This window comes from Leucopleurus acutus (genome assembly GCF_964270905.1).
Source record: "Leucopleurus acutus genome assembly, chromosome: 21".
NCBI lineage: Eukaryota > Metazoa > Chordata > Mammalia > Artiodactyla > Delphinidae > Leucopleurus > Leucopleurus acutus.
Genome location: NC_139163.1, coordinates 23690997 through 23712323, shown reverse-complemented (window position 1 = coordinate 23712323; position 21327 = coordinate 23690997). Strand labels below are relative to the sequence as shown.

Here is a 21327-nt window from a genome sequence, read left to right as displayed (position 1 = left end):
TATTAACAGTGATTTGTAGTTTTTAAATTCAAAGAAAGCATTTCCAAATTGACCCTGTCTTTTTAAATCTCATCATTATTGATTGAGTTTCTGATGCAGAGTTCCATATATCAATTAGATATATGGATAAATAAATAGATAAATAGGCTTTTAAAAAATAGACTTTTTTTTTAGATAAATAGGCTTTTTTAAAAAAAAAATATTTATTTATTTATTTATGGCTGCGTTGGGTTTTCGTTGCTGTGCGCGGGCTTTCTCTAGTTGTGGCGAGCAGGGGCTACTCTTCGTTGTGGTGCATGGGCTTCTCATTGCGGTGGCTTCCCTTGTTGGGGAGCAAGGGCTCTAGGCCCGTGGGCTTCAGTAGTTGTGGCACGTGGGCTCAGTAGTTGTGGCTCGCGGGCTCTAGAGCTCAGGCTCAGTTGTTGTGGCGTAAGGGCTTAGTTGCTCCGCGGCATGTGAGGACTTCCCGGACCAGGGCTTGAACCCATGTCCCCTGCATTGGCAGGCGGATTCTTAACCACTGCGCCACCAGGGAAGTCCCTCAATGTTTACATATTTTAAAATAACCCAGACAATTGTGTAGGAACAAAATCTAAAATGTAATTTTAAGGCAAAGGGTTGTTTGCTGGAATTAATGATTTAAGAATTCTGTGACCAGAAGGGAAGAGGTAAACAAAACAAAAATACAAACACTTCTGGTTGTCTCTTTGAAAACAAAGAAATTTAGATCTGGTCTGCAAACCTAAGATTAAATGCAGCGTTGCATGACAAACGATTAGCAAGGATTGGAGAATAATGGTTATGTTCCACAGCAGAAAACACACCACATATACATATACAACAGAAGCAAAGAGTGAAGAAAGAAAGATTTTAAGAATTATAGTTTTTATCTTTAATTAAGATGGCTTCATAACCAAAATACTGAAAACTGATATTATAATCACCAAGAAACCTCCAGCTTTCCGTACTCCCGTCCAGACTGCAGAGGTCACGTAACACAAATGACAAGAGTGGAAGTCAGACAGACTTGGGCATTAATCCTTAGTCCACCAGTTACTATCTGTGTGACGCGAACGCATTTTTAAACCTCTATGTTTCTGTTTCCTCATCTGTAAAATGGAGAGTAACAACAGCCCCTGGGTCATAGGATTATTGAAGTACTAAATACATTCGAAGCACTTAGCAGATAAGAAGCACTCAAAAGCATTCTTACTTGCTCTAAAGCATAACCTGACTAAACATTTCAGAAGCCCTGTTCTCGCAAACTCACCTGTCTACTCCCAGCTCTAAGAGCGTTCTTGCACATTAATCCCAAACGCATTTGCTTCTATGTCAAGGACCTCCCTCCCTAAACACTATTCGTAGTTCCCATTTCTCCTCAAGGTATACTTTCTGTTCTCAATCCATCCTCTGTAGGAACTCCAGAAATACCATTCTTCCTCTCATTCTCATTCTGAGCTTTCCAGATTTACCTGAGATGCAGCCTCCTTTCAACATTTACAGACTAACCGCCTCAGAGACTGCAAATCTGTTGCAATCATGCAGGTTCCCCTTCTGTTCAGTACTGTTTCACCATCTTTTCATGTCCTGTCCTTCAGTTGGTTTGTTGCTATGTACAAGTCACTTGAGAACAGGAGCTCTTTCAACCTTGTTTCCCACCATATGACTTACTTCTGTTGCTAGGAGTATTTATAGCTTTCCAAACTGACCATGGTCTTTCACACGTTTGTCCTCTGCCACTCTCCAAAAAAAAGTTTCTTTCCTCTTCTCCAGGCAACTTCAAGGTTTTGCCTGGGGAGAAGCTTCAAAATTCAGTTCGAGGGCTTCCCTGGTGGCGCAGTGGTTGAGAGTCCGCCTGCCGATGCAGGGGACACGGGTTCGTGCCCCGGTCCGGGAAGATCCCACATGCCACGGAGCGGCTAGGCCCGTGAGCCATGGCCGCTGAGCTTGCGCGTCCGGAGCCTGTGCTCCGCAACGGGAAAGGCCACAACAGTGAGAGGCCCGCGTACCGCAAAAAAAAAAAAAAAAATTCAGTTCGAGTGCCACCTTTCTAAAGCTTTCGGTAGCTGTTGCCTAGGAAGGATTAGGCAACGAACACGGCTTCCATACTGTACTATTGGATAAGCACTTGTAGAATTTAATCATCACAACTTAAAAGATAGGCCTCGCCGCACCCTTTTAACAAATGAGGAATCTGAGGCTGGGGGCGATCCGGTGATTGTCCAAGGACATGGCTAGGAGGCTGGGAATGCCAAGAGGGAGTCCTTGCCTTCTGATACAGGACATTGCTTGCCACTTGGGTTCAGGCAACATCCTGATAGAGGAAGTATGCTTGGTTAGCACCTGCGCTCTAAGGGACCTGGCAGTTAGCAGTTGCTCGTTAAATGTTCGTTGAATGAACAAATCATCAGAATTCAGTAAACACTGCATAAACGCGGTGAAGAATGCTGGAGTTGGAAGGGACACATTGATGCCACAGAGCAATCGGCTCGTCTTTCTGATGCTGAAAGGGAGGATTCGAGATGTCAGTGCTGCACAGCTAGCTAATGACAGAGCTAAGACCGGAAAGAATTAATTAATTAATTTATTTATTTAATAGATACGGAATGCCTGCTATAGGAGAGTGCTAGACTCTCGGGTCTATGTGGTCGAGGAGAGACACAAGCTTACCAATTCCCTCCTCAGAGCGCTAAAAAAAAACAAAATGAGAGAGAGAGAAAAGAGAAAGCACTGCAAGAGAGTAAGGTGGGGACAGAATTCCAAGAGAAAAGGATGTGAAGGAAGAACCTGGAGCGCTTGGTCCGGACCCGAAGTGAAAAAGGATGATACAAAGTGGAAGAGCGAGAAAGCGGCGCGACCCTCAGCCCCTCGGCCCGTTTCTCCGCCGAGCCACACGGGGGCGCTGCATCCCTCCCCGCGTCTCGGGCCCCGGCGGCGCCGCCTGCTCGCCTTTTCCCGGCGGAAATGCCCGGGCGATGACGGACACCCGGAGGGAGGGGAGAGAAAGAGCGAGAGACAAGGGGCAAGGGAACCGGGAGCGGCCGGCGGGCGGGAGGCGGCGGCGGCAGGTGCCCATCGTCCGGCGGGAGCTGCGCGGAAGCCCCGCACCTCCCCGCGCCCTTCACCGACTCCTGGGGCGCGCGGCCCAACGGGCCAGGGCGGGCAGGGGTCTCCCGGAGGCCGTGCGCCCGGAGCCGCCCGCGGGGCTTGGGCGGGGCGCGGGGTCGCGCTCCCCGGCTCCTTCCTCTCCCGCTGGGAGCTGGCGGCGGCGGCGGCGCCGGGCGAGGGGAGCGGCGCCCGGGGCTGGGGCGCGCGGGGGCGGGGAGGGGGGCGGGAGGCAGCGGGGGAGGGGCTCGGGCCACCATGGACGACAAGGCGTTCACCAAGGAGCTGGACCAGTGGGTCGAGCAGCTGAACGAGTGTAAACAACTGAACGAGAACCAGGTGCGGACGCTGTGCGAAAAGGTAAGAGAGAAAAGGGGCGAGATGCGGGCAGGGACCCCGTTCCTCCTCCTCCTCCCCCTCCTCTTTCTGCCCTCCCCCCACCCCCTCCCGGAATGCCTGCCCTGTGTCCGGCGCGCCGGTCCGGGGACACGCAGGGCTGCGTCTCCGGTTTGGGCATCCTTCCCCGGGTGGGGTCGGGCCCTTCCAGGACCCCCGGGAACCCAGCCCACGATCCGGACCGGACGCTCCCGGTCCTGGCCTGTGGGGTCCGGGGTAGGTGGGCGGGGGCATTGTGGCACCCGGAATCCACGCCCTGAGTGTGATTGGGGTCGCCAACGCTATTGTGGGGGGATTGCTGACACCCCAGCATTTCCCGTGCGGACTAGCCATCCCGGCGCTTTAGCTGGCCGGCAGATGAGTCTCGTGCGGTCTCGAAATTGAAAATGCACCGAAAACGAACCTGGGTGTTGTGACTATCAACGCGCTCTGAAATACACCCAGGCTTTTTCTCAGGTGACTCGGGCCCATCAAAAATCAGTAAATTGGTATGCGTGAAGCATTTGTTTGTAGAGAGGTGGGTGTGATGACAGACTGTGATTTTTAAAATAGAACTTGACTTTAGTTGAGACAGATGGTGACTGGTCTTCACGTTGAGAGGCTCTTTGGAAGCAAAAAATTGTTGATTTTCAGAAACAAGACGGCAAGTCTTAAGTTTGGCAACAGTGCTTGCCTGAAATGTTTAATGGGGTATGTGTTTTTCGTGCAGGTTAGCACTTTTCAGAAAGTTATTACTATTATATGTAAGGTTTTTTTCATTTCCAGAAAGTAATAAAATATGCAGGTGGTTTACTGTTTACAGTTGCTGTTGATAGTGTGATCTGAGACAACTTTCTGAATTCTGTGTGCATTGTTTTCTTAACCACTGTAATTATTTCGGGCTTTCCATCTTTTCTCATTCATCTTTTATGTAGTTTGGACTAAATAATTTTTATGTAAGAAGGTTCCATGTGAAGGAGTAACGAAGTTATTTATTTTTTAATGTTTTTGGATTTTGGGGGAGGGGGTTTAAGCCAAAATCCGTAAGACTTTCTTCATAATTGTGTTTGGAAGTCAGGATGCCTCAGAAAAGCACTAAAGAAAGAAAGATTTTGTCATTATTATTTATAGGGTACCCTTAAAATTAAGCATCTTAGGAATGGAGGAGTAATAGCTAATATTAAGTAGTTAGAATAGTGTTTTTTAACTACGTGTAATGTTGCTTAGGGTCTTTATGTATTAAATAACTTTTTTTGAAGTATAGTTAATTTACAATGTGTTAGTTTTAAGTATACAACAAAGTGATTCAGTTTTTTTTGAATTTTATTTTATTTATTTTTTTATACAGCAGGTTATTAGTCATCCATTTTATACATATTACTGTATACATATTAATCCCAATCGCCCAATTCCTCACACCACCACACTCCCAACCCCCCCACCCCTACCGCTTTGTGCCCGTGGTGTCCATACGTTTGTTCTCTACATCTGTGTCTCAATTTCTGCCCTGCAAACTGGTTCATCTGTACCATTTCTCTAGGTTCCACATATATGCATTAATATACAATATTTGTTTTTCTGACGTACTTCACTTTGTATGACAGTCTCTAGATGCGTCCACGTCTCTACAAATGACCCATTTTCGTTCCTTTTTATGGCTGAGTAATATTCCGTTGTATATATGTACCACATCTTTATCCATTTGTCTGTCGATGGGCATTTAGGTTGCTTCCATGACCTGGCTATTGTAAATAGTGCTACAATGAACATGGGGGTGCATGTGTCTTTTTGAATTATGGCTTTCTCTGGGTATATGCCCAGTAGTGGGATTGCTGGGTCATATGGTAGCTCTGTTTTTAGTTTTTTAAGGAACCTCCATACTGTTCTCCATAGTAGCTATCAATTTACATTGCCACCAACAGTGCAAGAGGGTTCCCTTTTCTCCACACCCTCTCCAGCATTTATTGTTTGTAGATTTTCTGATGATGCCCATTCTTACTGGTGTGAGGTGATACCTCATTGTAGTGTTGATTTGCATTTCTCTAATGATTAGTGATGTTGAGCAGCTTTTCATGTGCTTCTTGGCCATCTGTATGTCTTCTTTGGAGAAATGTCTATTCAGGTCTTCTGCCCATTTTTGGATTGGGTTTTTTTTTAATATTGAGCTGCATGAGCTGTTTATATTTTGGAGATTAATCCTTTGTCCATTGATTCGTTTGCAAATATTTTCTCCCATTCTGAGGGTTGTCTTTTGGTCTTGTTTATGGTTTCCTTTGCTGTGCAAAAGCTCTTAAGTTTGATTAGGTCCCATTTGTTTATTTTTATTTTTATTTCCCTTACTTTATGAGGTGGATCAAAAAAGACCTTGCTGTGATTTATGTCAAAGATGTTCTTCCTATGTTTTCCTCTAAGAGTTTTATAGTGTCCGGTCTTACATTTAGGTCTCTAATCCATTTTGAGTTTATTTTTGTGTATGGTGTTAGGGAATGTTCTAACTTCATTCTTTTACATGTAGCTGCCCAGTTTTCCCAGCACCACTTATTGAAGAGACTGTCTTTTCTCCACTGTATATTCTTGCCTCCTTTGTCATAGATTAGTTGACCATAGGTGTGTGGGTTTATCTCTGGACTTTCTATCTTGTTCCATTGATCTATGTTTCTGTTTTTGTGCCAGTACCATATTGTCTTGATTACTGTAGCTTTGTCGTATATATAGTCTGAAGTCAGGGAGTCTGATTCCTCCAGGTCCACTTTTTTCCCTCACGACTGCTTTGACTATTTGGGGTCTTCTGTGTCTCCATACAAATTTTAAGATTTTTTGGTTCTAGTTCTGTAAAAAATGCGATTGGTAATTTGATAGGGATTGCATTGAATCTGTAGATTGCTTTGGGACAAATATCAACAATATTGATTCTTCCAATCCAAGAACATGGTATATCTCTCCATCTGTTGGTATCATCTTTAATTTCTTTCATCACTGTCTTATAGTTTTCTGTATACAGGTGTTTTGTCTCCCTAGGTAGGTTTATTCCTAGGTATTTTATTCTTTTTGTTGCAGTGGTAAATGGGAGTGTTTCCTTAATTTCTCTTTCAGAGTTTTCAGCATTAGTGTATAGGGATGCAAAAGATTTCTGTGCATTAATTTTGTATCCTGCAACTTTACCAAATTCATTGATTAGCTGTAGTAGTTTTCTGGTGGCATCTTTAGGATTCTCTATGTATAGTATCATGTCATCTGCAAACAGTGACAGTTTTACTTCTTCTTTTCCAATTTGTATTCCTTTTATTTCTTTTTCTTCTCTGATTGCTGTGGCTAGGACTTCCAAAACTATGTTGAATAATAGTGATGAGAGTGGACATCCTTGTCTTTTTCCTGATCTTAGAGAAAGTGCTTTCAGTTTTTCACAACTGAGAATGATGTTTGCTGTGGGTTTGTCATATCTGGCCTTTATTATGTTGAGGTAGGTTCCCTCTGTGCCCACTTTCTGGAGAGTTTTTATCATAAATGGGTGTTGAATTTTGTCAAAAGCTTTTACTGCATCTATTGAGATCATATGGTTTTTATTCTTCAGTTTGTTAATATAGTGTATCACATTGATTGATTTGTGTATATTGAAGAACTCTTGCATCCCTGGGATAAATCCCACTTGATCATGGTGTATGATCCTTTTAATCTGTTGTTGGATTCTGTTTGCTAGTATTTTGTTGAGGATTTTTGCATCTATATTCATGAGTGATATTGGTCTGTAATTTTCTTTTTTCGTAGTATCTTTGTCTGGTTCTGGTATCAGGGTGAGAGTGGCCTCATAAAATGAGTTTGGGAGTGTTCCTATGCAAATTTTTGGAAGAGTTTGAGAAGGATGGGTATTAGCTCTTCTCTAAATGATTGATAGAATTCACCTGTGAAGCCATCTAGTCCTGGACTTTTATTTGTTGCAAGATTTTTAATCACAGTGTCAGTTTCATTACTTGTGATTGGTCTTTTCATATTTTCTGTTTCTTCCTTGTTCAGTCTCAGAAGGTTATACCTTTCTAAGAATTTGTCCATTTCTTCCAGCTTGTCCATTTTATTGGCATAGAGTTGTTTATAGTAGTCTCCTAGGATGCTTTGTATTTCTGTGGTGTCTGTTATAACTTCTCCTTTTTCATTTCTAATTTTATTGATTTGAGTCCTCTCTCTTTTTCTTGATGAATCTGGCTAATGGTTTATCAATTTTGTTTATCTTCTCAAAGAACCAGCTTTTAGTTTTATTGATCTTTGCTATTGTTTTCTTTGTTTCTATTACATTTATTTCTACTCTGATCTTGATGATTTCTTTCCTTCTGCTGACTTTGGGTTTTGTTTGTTCTTCTTTCTCTAGTTTCTTTAGGTGTAAGGTTAGATTGCTTATTTGAGATTTTTTTTTTGTTTCTTGAGGTAGGCTTGTACTGCTGTAAACTTCCCTCTTAGAACTGCTTTTGCTGCATCCGATCAGTTTTGGATCGTCGTGTTTTCATTGTCATTTGTCTCTAGGTATTTTTAAATTTCCTCTTTGATTTCTTCAGTGATCTCTTAGTTATTTAGTAACATTGTTTAGCCTCCATGTGTTTGTGTTTTTTACGTTTTTTTCCCCTGTAATTCATTTCTAATCTCATAGCGTTGTGGTCAGAAAAGATGCTTGATATGACTTCAATTTTCTTAAATTGACTGAGGCTTGATTTGTGACCCAAGATGTGATCTATCCTGGAGAATGTTCCGTGTGCACTTGAGAAGAAAGTGTAATCTGCTGTTTTTGGATGGAATGGCCTATAAATATCAATTAAATTTATCTGGTCTATTGTGTCATTTAAAGCTTCTGTTTCGTTATTTTCATTTTGGATGATCTGTCCATTGGTGTGAGTGAGGTGTTACAGTCCCCCAGTATTACTGTTGATTTCCTCTTTTTTTTTTTTTCGGTATGCAGGCCTGTCACTGTTGTGGCCTGTCCCGCTGCGGAGCACAGGCTCCAGCGGCCATGGCTCACGGGCCCAGCCGCTCCGCGGCAGGTGGGATCTTCCCAGACCGGGGCACGAACCTGTGTCCCCTGCATCGGCAGGTGGACTGTCAACCACTGCGCCACCAGGGAAGCCCTGATTTCCTCTTTTATGGCTATTAGCATTTGCCTTATGTACTGAGATGCTTTCTGTGTTGGATGCATATATATTTATAATTGTTATATCTTCTTCTTGCATTGATCCTTTGATCTTTTTGTGGTGTCCTTCCTTGTCTCTTGTAACGTTCTTTATTTTAAAGTCTATTTTATCTGATATGAGTATTGCTATTCCAGCTTTCTTTTGATTTCCATTTGCATGGAATATCTTTTTCCATCCCCTCACTTTCAGTCTGTGTCCCTAGGTCTGAAGTGGGTCTCATAGACAGCATATATATGGGTCTTGTTTTTGTATCCATTCAGCAAGCCTGTGTCTTTTGGTTGGAGCATTTAATCCATTCACATTGGTAATTATCAATATGCATGTTCTTATGACCATTTTCTTAATTGTTTTGGGTTTGTTTTTGTAGGTCCTTTTCTTCTCTTGTGTTTCCCACTTAGAGAAGTTCCTTTAGCATTTGCTATAGAGCTGGTTTGGTGGTGCTGAATTCTCTTAGCTTTTGCCTATCTGTAAAGCTTTTCATTTCTCCATCAAATCTGAATGAGATCCTTGCCAGGTAGAGTAATCTTGGTTGTAGGTTCTTCCCTTTCATCACTTTAAGTATATCATGCCACTCCCTTTTGGCTTGTAGTAGAGTTTCTGCTGAGAAATCAGCTGTTAACCTTATGGGAGTTCCCTTGTATGTTATTTGTTGTTTTTCCCTTGTTGCTTTTAATAATTTTTCTTTGTCTTTAATTTTTGTCAGTTTGAGTACTATGTGTCTTGGCGTGTTTCTACTTGGGTTTATCTTGTATGGGACTCGCTGCGCCTCCTGGACTTGGGTGGCTATTTCCTTTCCCATGTTGGGGAAGTTTTCGACTGTAATCTCTTCAAATATTTTCTCGGGTCCTTTCTCTCTCTCTTCTCCTTCTGGGAGCACTATAATGCGAACGTTGTTGCGTTTAATGTCATCCCAGTGGTCTCTTAGGCTGTCTTCATTTCTTTTCATTCTTTTTTTTTATTCTGTTCTGCAGCAGTGAATTCCACCATTCCGTCTTCCAGGTCACTTATTCGTTCTTCTACCTCAGTTATTCTGCTATTGATTCCTTCTAGTGTAGTTTTCATTTCAATTATTGTATTGTGCATCTCTGTTTGTTCTTTAATTCTTCTAGGTCTTTGTTAAACATTTCTTGCATCTTCTCGATCTTTGCCTCCATTCTTTTTCAGAGGTCCTGGATCATCTTCACTATCATTATTCTGAATTCTTTTTCTGGAAGGTTGCCTATCTCCACTTCATTTAGTTGTTTTTCTGGGGTTTTATCATGTTCCTTCATCTGGTACATAGCTCTCTGCCTTTTCATCTTGTCTATCTTTCTGTGAATGTGGTTTTTGTTCCACAGGCTGCAGGACTGTAGTTCTTCTTGCTTTTGCTGTGTGCCCTCCAGTGGTTGAGGCTATGTAAGAGGCTTGTGCAAGTTTCCTGATGGGAGGGACTGGTGGTGGGTAGAGCTGGGTGTTGCTCTGGTGGGCAGAGCTCAGTAAAACTTTAATCTGCTTGTCTGCTGATGGGTGGGGCTGGGTTCCCTCCTTGTTGGTTGTTTGGCCTGAGGCAACCCAACACTGGAGCCTACCTGGGCTCTTTGGTGGGGCTAATGGTGGACTCTGGGAGGGCTGACACCAAGGAGCACTTCCCAGAAACCCTGCTGCCAGTTTCCTTGTCCTCACAGCCACAGCCACCCCCCACCTCTGCAGGAGACCCTCCAACACTAGCAGGGAGGTCTGGTTCAGTCTCCCCTGGGGTCACTGCTCCTTCCCCTGGGTCCCGATGCACACACTACTTTGTGTGTGCCCTCCAAGAGTGGAGTCTCTGTTTCCCCCAGTCCTGTGAAAGTCCTGCAATCAAATGTCACTAGCCTTCAAAGACTGATTCCCTAGGAATTTCTCCTCCCGTTGCCGGACCCCCAGCTTCGGAAGCCTGACGTGGGGCTCGGAACCTTCACTCCAGTGGGTGGACTTCTGTGGTATAAATGTTCTCCAGTCTGTGAGTCACCCACTCAGCAGTTATAGGATTTGATTCTGCTGTGATTACACCCCTCCTACCATCTCATTGTGGCTTCTCCTTTGTCTTTGGATGTGAGGTATCTTTTTTGGTGAGTTCCAGTGTCTTCCTGTCGATGATTGTCCCGCAGCTAGGTGTGACTCTGGTGTTCTCGCAAGAGGGAGTGAGAGCTCGTCCTTCTACTCTGCCATCTTGGTTCAGGACCAGGTGATTCAGTTTTACATATATATATATATATATTCTTTTTCAGATTCTCTCTTGTATTAAAGGTTATTATAAGATATTGAGTATAGTTCCCTGTGCTGTACAGTAGGCCCTTGTTGTTCATCTATTTTATGTATAGTAGTGTGTATATGTTAATCCCAAACTCCTAATTTATCCCCCCCATCCACTTTGGTAACCATAACTTTGTTTTCTGTGTCTGTGAGTCTATTAAATAACTATATGTTGACTCAAGAGGATTTAGTTCTGTAAATAGAACTGCCAAGCAAATGGTATTTTTGTGTTTCTGAAACAATTGTTTACTTACCGCTTAAAATTCGACATTCAGTTTTCTTGCATGATAAACTATAACTTCGTGTCTTAGAATATATGTTTTAACTCGATCTCTCAGGCTCTAGTGTCAGGTGAAATATCCAGTTCTGAAATTAGCTGAGTCAGTTAACCTCACTGTGAACAGTAGATGTAGACTTGAAGTTATGGGCAAAGTTGGTAGTTGAATTGGTTTTACCTTTGAGTCTCTAATAATTTTCGGATGTCTTCCTGGAGAAGAATGTTGTACCCCTGCTCAGTCACACTTGAGCCTTAATCACTTGAGCAAGCTTTCTGAATTTGCCCAGAGAGATTCTTTTAACTTCAGCTCCTAAATAAATTGGACTACCCATCTCTAGGACCTCTGAGGTATATTTCAGCTGGTATCTTACCCACTTCTTTCTTTGTATACTTGTACTTTGCCACTAAGCATGATTTTTTTAAGTGAAAATCTCCTGTCATTCATCTTTGTCCTCCACCCCTTTGATGGGGTTGCCGACGGGCTGGAGAAGAGTGACGGTAGCCCTTCCTCACTACCCCCCTGAGCAGTGCTTCGTGCGGCAGCCCCCTTCTAGCAGCTGTGGTGAACCTCTGTGGTGTATATTTTCTGTCTTCTAGCCTTAGTCTAAAGTTCCATTTCATTTGCCTACCTCTACCCGCCTTTTTCCTGCCAAGTGCAGTGTTTGTTTATAGCAAACTCTAGTAGGCAGCCTGAGTTCAAACCCTGGCTCCACAGCTTGATGGCTGCCAGTCTCTGCACCTCTGACTCCTTATCTAAGACAGGGATGATCGTACTTGCTGATCTCCTGGGGCGGTTGTATTAAGATAGTAATGGTGTAAAGTCCTGACCAGAAATTAGCAATGAGTATTAAATGAAGAAAAGCTAAAAATAAAAGTAGCTATTTTATCTTGTTTTAAATGTCATCCTATTTTCTTTTGGAAAAAGATGCAAAATAAGTAGAAGTGTTGATATGACTTCTCTGTGGAGAATGTACTTCAAAAGAGGTTTTCTATAGAGTGGTTCTAGAACTCTGAAAAATGCAGTTTCATTACATCTTTTTAAAATTTTATTATTATTTTTTTTTGGCCGCGTTGGGTCCTCGTTGCTGCGCGTGGGCTTTCTCTAGTTGCGGTGAGCAGGGGCTACTCTTTGTCACGGTACACAGGCTTCTCATTACAGTGGCTTCTCGTTGCGGAGCACAGGCCCTAGAGCACTCAGGCTTCAGTAGTTGTGGCACGTGGCCTCAGTAGTTGTGGCTCGAGGACTCTAGAGCGCACGCTCAGTAGTTGTGGCGCACGGGCTTAGTTGCTCTGTGACATGTGGGATCTTCCCGGACCAGGGCTCGAACCCATGTCCCCTGCATTGGGGGCAGGCATATAGAAAAAATGTAAGAGACAATAAAAAGTCAAACCTAATTGTAAATATCATCTTTTTGTTTGATTCTTTGTGACTAGATTTTAGGTTTTTTTTTTTTCAAGTAACATGATTTTTTTGGAGTCTGTTAGAAATACTATTCTATAGAAAGGTACATCGTTGTGAGGGTGATTTCTCCCTCAAAATTAAATTCCTGTTCTAACTCAGATTGCCTAAAACATGAAGGAGTCAGCTGAAATTAAGACCAAAGTGGTACTGGAAAAAGCCCTGTTTTGAGGTAGTGGCAAAAACAAAACCCATCCTAATGCCAATTGGAGAACAGCTACAAAAAATATGGGTATGAATGATATGGTATGTCGGCCTTCAAGGTTAATTTCTGTCTAGAGAAAAACTGTTTGCATAAAAGAGTTAAGGCATGTCTTCCAAGAAGGCGATTAGCTCTTAACATGAACTTAAATTAGCAGTCCAGCTTTGGAGCTGATTGCACATTTGACTCGTCTTACGTGTGTAGAGAGATTGCTTCTGCCATTTGTTTCTGCAGCAGCAGTATGCACAGTGATTTAGAAAGAGAGTGTGCCTGGAGAGCCGGTCTGGCACTGCCAAGGACATTCTGTGGCTAGAACTTTTTTTTTTTTTTTTTTTTTGCGGTACGCGGGCCTCTCACCTAGATAGCTCGTCTCTTTCTACTATAACAAAGAATGACATGATTACAGTGGAATATGAGGTTAAAACCCAATTTTACTGACTGAACAAATCATCATGTTCCGTGCTTATCTAAGCCAACCTTTCATAGCAGACAGGTAAAGTAACTAAAGCAAACTAGACTAACATGAACTACTGCTAATGACTAGAAAACAGACCTTCAATTCATCATTTCTCGACTTTACATATGATGTGTAAAATCATGTTCATAGATAGAAAAAATGAAGATACTTTATAAACGTTTCACATGGAGTAGTTTTATTTGCAACATGTGCCTTTTATTCTACTTTGAAGATCTTGCAGAAAGTTTTCCTTCAGTGTTTTTTTCAGGACAAATGCTCTGAAGGACTTGGTGAATGAAGTCCTCTTTGATGAAAGGAAACCAGAATACCAGAAATTGAAGATAAAATTAATGCCAAAACAATCACTGCACTTTAGACTATGTAAACTATATTTCTGAACTTAGGTTTTCTAAGAAAAATGGCATTAAAATCACTGTCATCTTAAAAGAAGGCTAAGTCAGAGCTGCAACAGCATTTCACATTTAGTTTTGGGGTTTTCCTCATATATATATATATATTTTTTTTTTTAATATTTATTTATTTATTTGGCTGCACCGGGTCTTAGTTGCAGCACACAAGATCTTTAGTTGCGGCACACGGGATCTTTAGTTGCGGCATGCGGGATCTAGTTCCCTGACCAGGGATCGAACCTGGGCCCCCTGCATTGGGAGCCCGGATTCTTAACCACTGGACCACCAGGGAAGTCCCTCCTCATATTCTTTTTTTGTTTGTTTTTTTTTGCGGTACGCGGGCCTCTCACTGTTGTGGCCTCTCCCGTTGCGGAGCACAGGCTTCGGACGCGCAGACTCAGTGGCCATGGCTCACGGGCCCAGCCGCTCCGTGGCATGTGGGATCCTCCCGGACCAGGGCACGAACCCGTGTCCCCTGCACTGGCAGGCGGACTCTCAACCACTGCGCCACCAGGGAAGCCCGCTCCTCATATTCTTAAATTGAGATGTAATTCACATACTATAAAAGTCGCCCTATAAAGTGTACAGTTCAGTGGTTTTAGTATATTCATAAAGTTTTGCAACCATCTCCACCATATAATTGCAGAACATTTTCATCACCCCAGAAAAGAAACCCCCTGCCCACTAGCAGTCACTCCTCATTCTCCCTTCCCCCCATCCCCTGGCAGCCACTGATTTACTTTCTGTCTCTATGGATTTGCCTGTTCTAGACATTGTATATGAATGGAATCATGTAATACGTAATGTTTTGTGTCTGGCTGGAGATTCTTCCATGCTGAGCATGTGTCAGTACTTCATTCCTTTTTGTGGCTGAATAAAATTCCCTTATATGAATATGGCACTGTGGTTGTTTTCATAATTAAGTTATTGCCATCTGGAATTTGTTTTGAAGTTTAAAAAGTTATTTCTTTCAGATTGAAAAAGTAATACATATTTGTTTTTTAAAAATTTGAACATCTCAGAAATGTAGGGGAAAGCAAATGCTCTCCACTGTTGCACCCACCTTCCCTGTCCACTACCATCCTGCCTCAGAGGCAAACATTAGGTATTTTTCCAGGCCTTGTTCTCTGTGTGCAAAAAACATGGGTTTTGGGGGGTAGGGAGGATGTTTGTGGTGTATTGTTTTCATTAAAGTGGGATCACAGTTATACTGAAATCTTTTTTTTTAACCAAACAATCTGTCTTGGCCTGTGTACATACATATAGTTCATTCTTTCTTAATTTCAACAGACCATATGATTTATTCTTGTGTTTCCAAGCTTGACATTGCCTGGCATACAGACTCTTGACTGTGGTTGAACTGAAAGAAAAGGTTTATTTCTTTGTATTGAAAAAAAAAAAAGGTCAGTTCTCATTTACGGAAGAACCTTGTAACTGTAGGAGGACAGGCCACCCTACTTACATTAACCTAGCCCTGTAGGATATGGAACTTCATTTAATCTCATCTGTTTTGGAGATCACTCTGTTCTATGGCTTTCTTTAGATGAATTTGCCTAGGAGTAAGAGGTAGACTCTCATGTTTTATAGCAGATTATTTATGTGTAAATAGAGGGGAAAGAAAATAACTTGTGTACTGGCTCTGCCAAAACCAAATACGGTAGCCCTTTGGGATCACGGCTCTGGCAGTGGGCACCAGCACAACTAAAAATAGAATGCCACCTGTTGAGAAGCTGGGGAGACTTGACATTTATATATTCTGCCTTCTTAAAATGTGGGTAGAGGAAAAATAAAGCATTATATGTGAACGTCATTCCCAAAGCTTTATTTTTCTCAATTCTCTTCCTAAGATAGATTTGACTTTATAGCAACAAGAAAGAATTTGTTTTAAATGGGTGAGAAAGGAAGCAAGTTTGCATGGATAGGTACACAGCGACGCGTTAAACTTGCTGGTATACTGTTAAGCTTTATGCCTGGATGTGTCTGTACCGGGTGGCGTTTACCATCACCACAGTCCTTCACTTCACAGTTTAAACTTGGTCTTGTCAGAGTCTTAGAGATAATTAAACTTTGGGTGCTAAGTCACATTAAAAAGCACTCGTGAGAATTATATATAGAATTACACGTGTACAGAAAAGAGTGTAGCAGTCCTAAGACCACTGTATGTAGAAAGGCCTCATTTCAAGGTTGTCTGGTGTCTGGAAACTTGGATTTGGGGAGGCTTCCCACCATCCCCTGTTAAGCGTGGCTCGCTGTGCCTAAACCGTTTATGCAAACAGTGTGATTTATGCGGAACACGTGCTGTGCTTTTGAAGTCTGGAATTTTGGTACATGCTAGGCAGGGGGTATCCATGTGACCAGCTCCCCTTTACAAATCCTGGGCACAGAGCCTCTAATGAGCTTCCCCGTGACTGACGGATTTCACATGTGTACCTTCAGCTTGCTGCTGCAGGTGTTAGGCTCACTCTCTGCAGCTCCACTGGGAGAGGACTCTGGAGGCTTGCGCTCGGTTTACTCAGGGCTGTGCCGCATGTGCCTTTTTTTGCTGATTTTGCTTTTTTGCTGTAATAAATCATAGCCATGAGTACGACTACGTGCTGAGTTGTGTGGACCTTCTTTTATGAATCACCACCAAACCTGGGGCTGGTCTTAGGGACTCCTGACACACAAGGGTTTTTACACTGAGAATTCCAAGTATCAGATGAACTGTATACTTACTTCTGCCAGTCCAGCACATTCTTTCCTTGAAGGCAAGCCAGAGTGATCTCACAGTAAGATCACTTTACAATAAAGGGTGTTAGCTATAAATCAAGTGTTTTAGAAACATCAGGAATCTGTACAGTAAAGATAAAAATATTGGAGGGGGGCTGGCTCTGGCCTGACAAAGTACTTCACTGTTATGTAGATAAAAGCTTAGGAAGTATTATGGTAAAGCAAACACACACACACACACACACACACACACACACACACACACACACACACACACACACACACACACACACACACACACACTGTAAAGCACATACCTTAACCCATCCTCATAGTTTTATAAAACCTGTGCTGGGTTAAGATAACTATATATCCTTAAAAGAACAATTGTGGGACTTCCCTGGTGGCGCAGTGGTTAAGAATCCACCTGCCAATGCAGGAGACACAGGTTCAAGCCCTGGTCTGGGAAGATCCCACATGCCACGGAGCAACTAAGCCCGTGCGCCACAACTACTGAACCTGTGCTCTAGAGCCCGTGAGCCACAACTACTGAGCCCATGTGCCACAACTACTGAAGCCCACACGCCTAGAGCCCGTGCTCCGCAAGAGAAACCCGCGCACAGCAATGAAGAGTAGCCCCCCGCTCACCGCAACTAGAGAAAGCCTGCCTGCAGCAACGAAGACCCAACGCAGCCAAAAATAAATAATTTTTTTTAAATTGAATTGGATAATATTTACATTTTGGGGCTTTTTATTTCTGTATTTAAAGTGAGACAGTAATGATAATGTTCGTATATAAAGCAGGTTTCCTTTTTAGAGTTGGAACCATCGGCTGAGTATTTTTTTTAAATTAATAATCACAAAAATAGACATCGGGTCCAATTGAACTCTCTAATGACTTATGCTCTTCAGTTTGATTTTTTTTCTGAACAAAATTGGGAAGCTATCTTATGAATAAACTTGGTAAAAATGCTGTTTCATTTGTGATCTCGGACATTTCTGCCAGACCTTTAAGGAGATGCTTGATAATCTCTAAAGGTTCCTTCAGTTCTAATTGGAATTACACCTTGTAGCAGCTCTGCCCTCATTCTCGCCCCATCCCAGTGACTGATTGGGCAGCAGGGAGCATGTGTCTCAGCTGGCCAGTGAGAATTCTGGGAAAACTTTGTGAGATGGATAGACTAGACTGGCATGTGCCCTTTGGCCTTTTGCCCCTTCTTGCTGAGTAAGATACCAGATGCAGTGCCTACAGATGCATCATCATTTTATGACCGTGAGATGGTGATTCTGTTTACTAAGGATGGCAGAGAAGGTGAAGGGAAAGAGTCTGCTGCCCCAATGGTCCTTGAGAAGCTGCACCAACCCAGCGCTGCCTGTGTCCAGGCTTCTTGTTACATGAGAAAAATAAACCCACAGTTTAGGTCTTCTCTTCCCCCCTGAGAAAAAGATACTTCAGTAACATGATAATAAAATAATGTATTTTGCCACACAGCTAAGAATCAACCATTAGAGAATTTGAATTTGGAAAAGCATAGCTATTTCCATATTACACATGTGGAAGGTAAGACTTCACATTTTAGAGAGACACAGACTCACAGATACCTAGTCTCAGTGAAGAAACTGAAGTGTATATAGGTCTTAGGGTTACACAGTTAGATTTCAAATGGGAGAACTCATTTTTCTGGAAGACTTCTGCACATATCTCATTCTAACTAATTATAGGCAAAGAGAAGAAAAATATGGACTACACTGTTCATAACTCTTGGGAAGTTTACCAGGCTAACTTAAGCAGAAATGTCATTTGCCAGAAGAATGTTTAGTAGCCTAGAATCAGAAGGCAAGCTGGAGAACCAAGCTTGGAAATTTTGCAGAAATTAAAGAGAGATTGGAGCCGCAGTCAAAATCATACCATAGAAACGATTTAGAACGCTGGAGAGAACACCTGTGTGGGAGTAGAACTTGCCATTGTCTCTACTGCTTAGAGTCACTTCAGGTTAAAAGTCTGGGCTAGGTGCATCCAGTTGGCATAGATGAACCTGGAGGTAGACTGACTTTCTTTGTGATTCTAACAGTGTGTATACAGACATCCGTTGGGATTTTGTTTTATGTATTCTAACATCAGTGTTTTGGATTGGTGTAATAGGACGAAATAGTCACTGAAAGCAAGTTGAGGTGAATGATACATGTCTTTGTAGTAATGTGAACCTACCCTTATCTTTCATCTTACATCTTACATGTAGGTCAACAGAACAGATGCATTAATATAATGATTTCCAAGCTTTTTAGTCTCATGACCCCTTTTTACTCTTAAAACTTAAGGAGATCAGTATAGTAAGTGAATAAAAGAAGCTGAGACTGACATACCATTGTAAAGCAATTATGCTCCAATAAAGATGTTAAAAAAAAAAAAAAAAAGTTTTTCAACAAAACTTCATAGTGTCACTATTACAAGTTTTGGAACTAATAAAGCCATCAATGTAGAAAATCTCCCTACCTAGACTTAAAAATTAACTTTTTGATTTAAAATACAGAAAATATAACTTTACATTTTAAGTCAACTGTTATAAAAATAGTTTAAAACCTTCTTTCAGGGCTTCCCTGGTGGTGCAGTGGTTGAGAGTCCGCCTGCCGATGCAGGGGACGCGGGTTTGTGCCCCGGTCCGGGAGGATCCCACATGCCGCGGAGCGGCTGGGCCCGTGGGCCATGGCCGCTGAGCCTGCGCGTCCGGAGCCTGTGCTCCGCAGCGGGAGAGGCCACAACAGTGAGAGGCCCGCGTACCACAAAAAAAAAAAAAAAAAAAAAAAAACCTTCTTTCATTTAACAGTTTAAACAGTGAAGGCTAATTCAGAGCTTTATATTCTCAAATGCTTTCATATAGTTTTCTTGGGCCTCTCAAAAATGTGACCTCTTAATTAGGATTGACTGAATCAATTATTTTTGAGGCATATTGTAACTTATTCTACAAATATCTTTATACTACAGATGTCAGTATTATTGTTATCCTGTGTGCTGTAAATATTTCCCCAGGCATTTTTCTTTTATCTCTTTCTGTAAACAGAAGTTTTTATTTTGTTTGGTTTGAGCTCATCAAAGCCAGCGTGTTTGAGGTGGAGAGTTTACCTGTTCTTTTTATCTCTGGTGCCTGGCCTATACTAGACACCTGACAGATGTGACATGGATACATGAACCTTACTCTTCAGGAATACTTTGATATGTCACGTGATTGTGGTGTATGGTGTACATCAGAGCGAACGGCTTATCAGCCTCCTAACTTGTCCTGTGTGGGAACTATATATTAAGGAATCTGTCCTCTGTTTTTGGTAATACTTCCTTTAGTAGGTTCTTTAAGCAGGGTGAGCTTGTTAAAAATTCTTAACGTTACATGACTTGAGGATTCTGTTTTAAATATTTCTGGAAAATGTTGGTTATTTGCTCCCATTTGACTTGAAAAACAAATTACTTGATGCTTGCTAAGCAGATGACATAGTGATTTTACTCACTTTTAAGCTTGTTGCCAGGACTTTTTCCAGTTGTTAGTTCCATTGCAGGAGGTTATGTTGCTCTTGAAAGACCTCTCTGCTACTTGTTTTCTCAATCTTCAGCCATTATACTAGGATCCTTTTAACTTTGGGATTTGGCTTCTATAAATTGGTTTTTGGGTTTTTTCAGAGATTTTTTTAATGTGGACCATTACTAAAGTCTTTATTGAATTTGTTACAGTATTGCTTGTTTTATGTTTTTTTATGGTTTTTTGGCCACAAGGCATGTAGGATCTTAGCTCCCCAACCAGGGATTGAACCTGTACCCCCTGCATTGGAAAGGCGAGGTCTTTAACTGCTGGACTGCCAGGGAAGTCCCTATAAATTGGTTTTTATATTAAGGGCTTTTTGTCTTTAACCCCAGTTCATTAATGCTTTGAATGACTCTGCTGTGAAAGTTTGGTCCTGTGATCTGAACCAGCTATTTGAAGAACCTAACATGATCGTGTCTGAAAATTGTTAGAGCAGTTTTCTTGGTGTGGAACTCCTAGACAGTTTTTCTTGTTAAACAGGGGATCTTGTAGTTTTGTGACTTGCCTTTTTCATTTATATACCAGATACCCATTATATCAAATATACTTCTATAACATTCTTAATGTCTACTTAGTATTCCATTCTGTGGATGTTTCGTATTTGTTTTCTTAACTATCCAGTGTACATTTATAGTTTCGTTTTTCTTTTTCTTAAAAGCAGTCATTCCTTTACTTATATCCATACATATTTATCTGATTTTATTCATAGTGTAGATGCCTAGAAGTGGAGTTGCTTGGTCCAATGTGTAACCATGTATCAGTTAGTGTTAGGTTTGGTTTGTGTAACAGAAAATCCAAAATAATAAAGGCTGAACCAAGGTTGCAGTTTGTATTTCTCCATGTACAGGAAAATCTGGAGATAGGCAGTCCAGGGGTGATAACTCCACTGAGGTATCAGGAAACCAGACATCTTGCTGCGTTAGTTTCCTGGGGCTGTTGTAACAAATTACCACTAACTGGGCGGCTTAAAACAACAGACATTTATCCCTCACGGCTCTGGGGGCTGGAAATCCAAAACCTAGGTGTCAGCAGGGCCACGCACCCTCTGGAGGCTGTAAGAGAGAATCCGTTCCTTGCCTCTTCCAGCGTCTGGAGACTGCTGGCACTCCTTGGCCACGTCACTTCAATCTGCCTCTCTCTTCACATGGACTTCTCTGTCCCTGTGTCTGTCTCAAAACTCCCTCTCCCTCTCTAATAAGGGTGTATGTAATTACATTTAGGGCCTGTTGGGATAATCTAGGATAAGTGCCTCCCCCAAGATGCTTAATCACATCTTTTTCATACGAGGTAATATACACAGGTTCTGGTGATCGGGAAGG

The 21327-nt window shown here is 42.1% G+C and overlaps 1 protein-coding gene across 1 annotated transcript in view; it reads left to right on the top strand.

The window, feature by feature from the left end:
- Nucleotides 1-3363: 3363 nt before the first annotated feature.
- Nucleotides 3364-21327, top strand: part of PPP2CB (protein phosphatase 2 catalytic subunit beta) — a gene marked incomplete at its 5' end in the record, with an annotated part of 30651 nt that continues 12687 nt past the window's right edge. The window contains one exon of the mRNA XM_082863851.1: nt 3364-3465. Within this exon, the coding sequence (XP_082719977.1) occupies nt 3364-3465 (102 nt within the window). The remainder of the gene's footprint in view (nt 3466-21327) is intronic.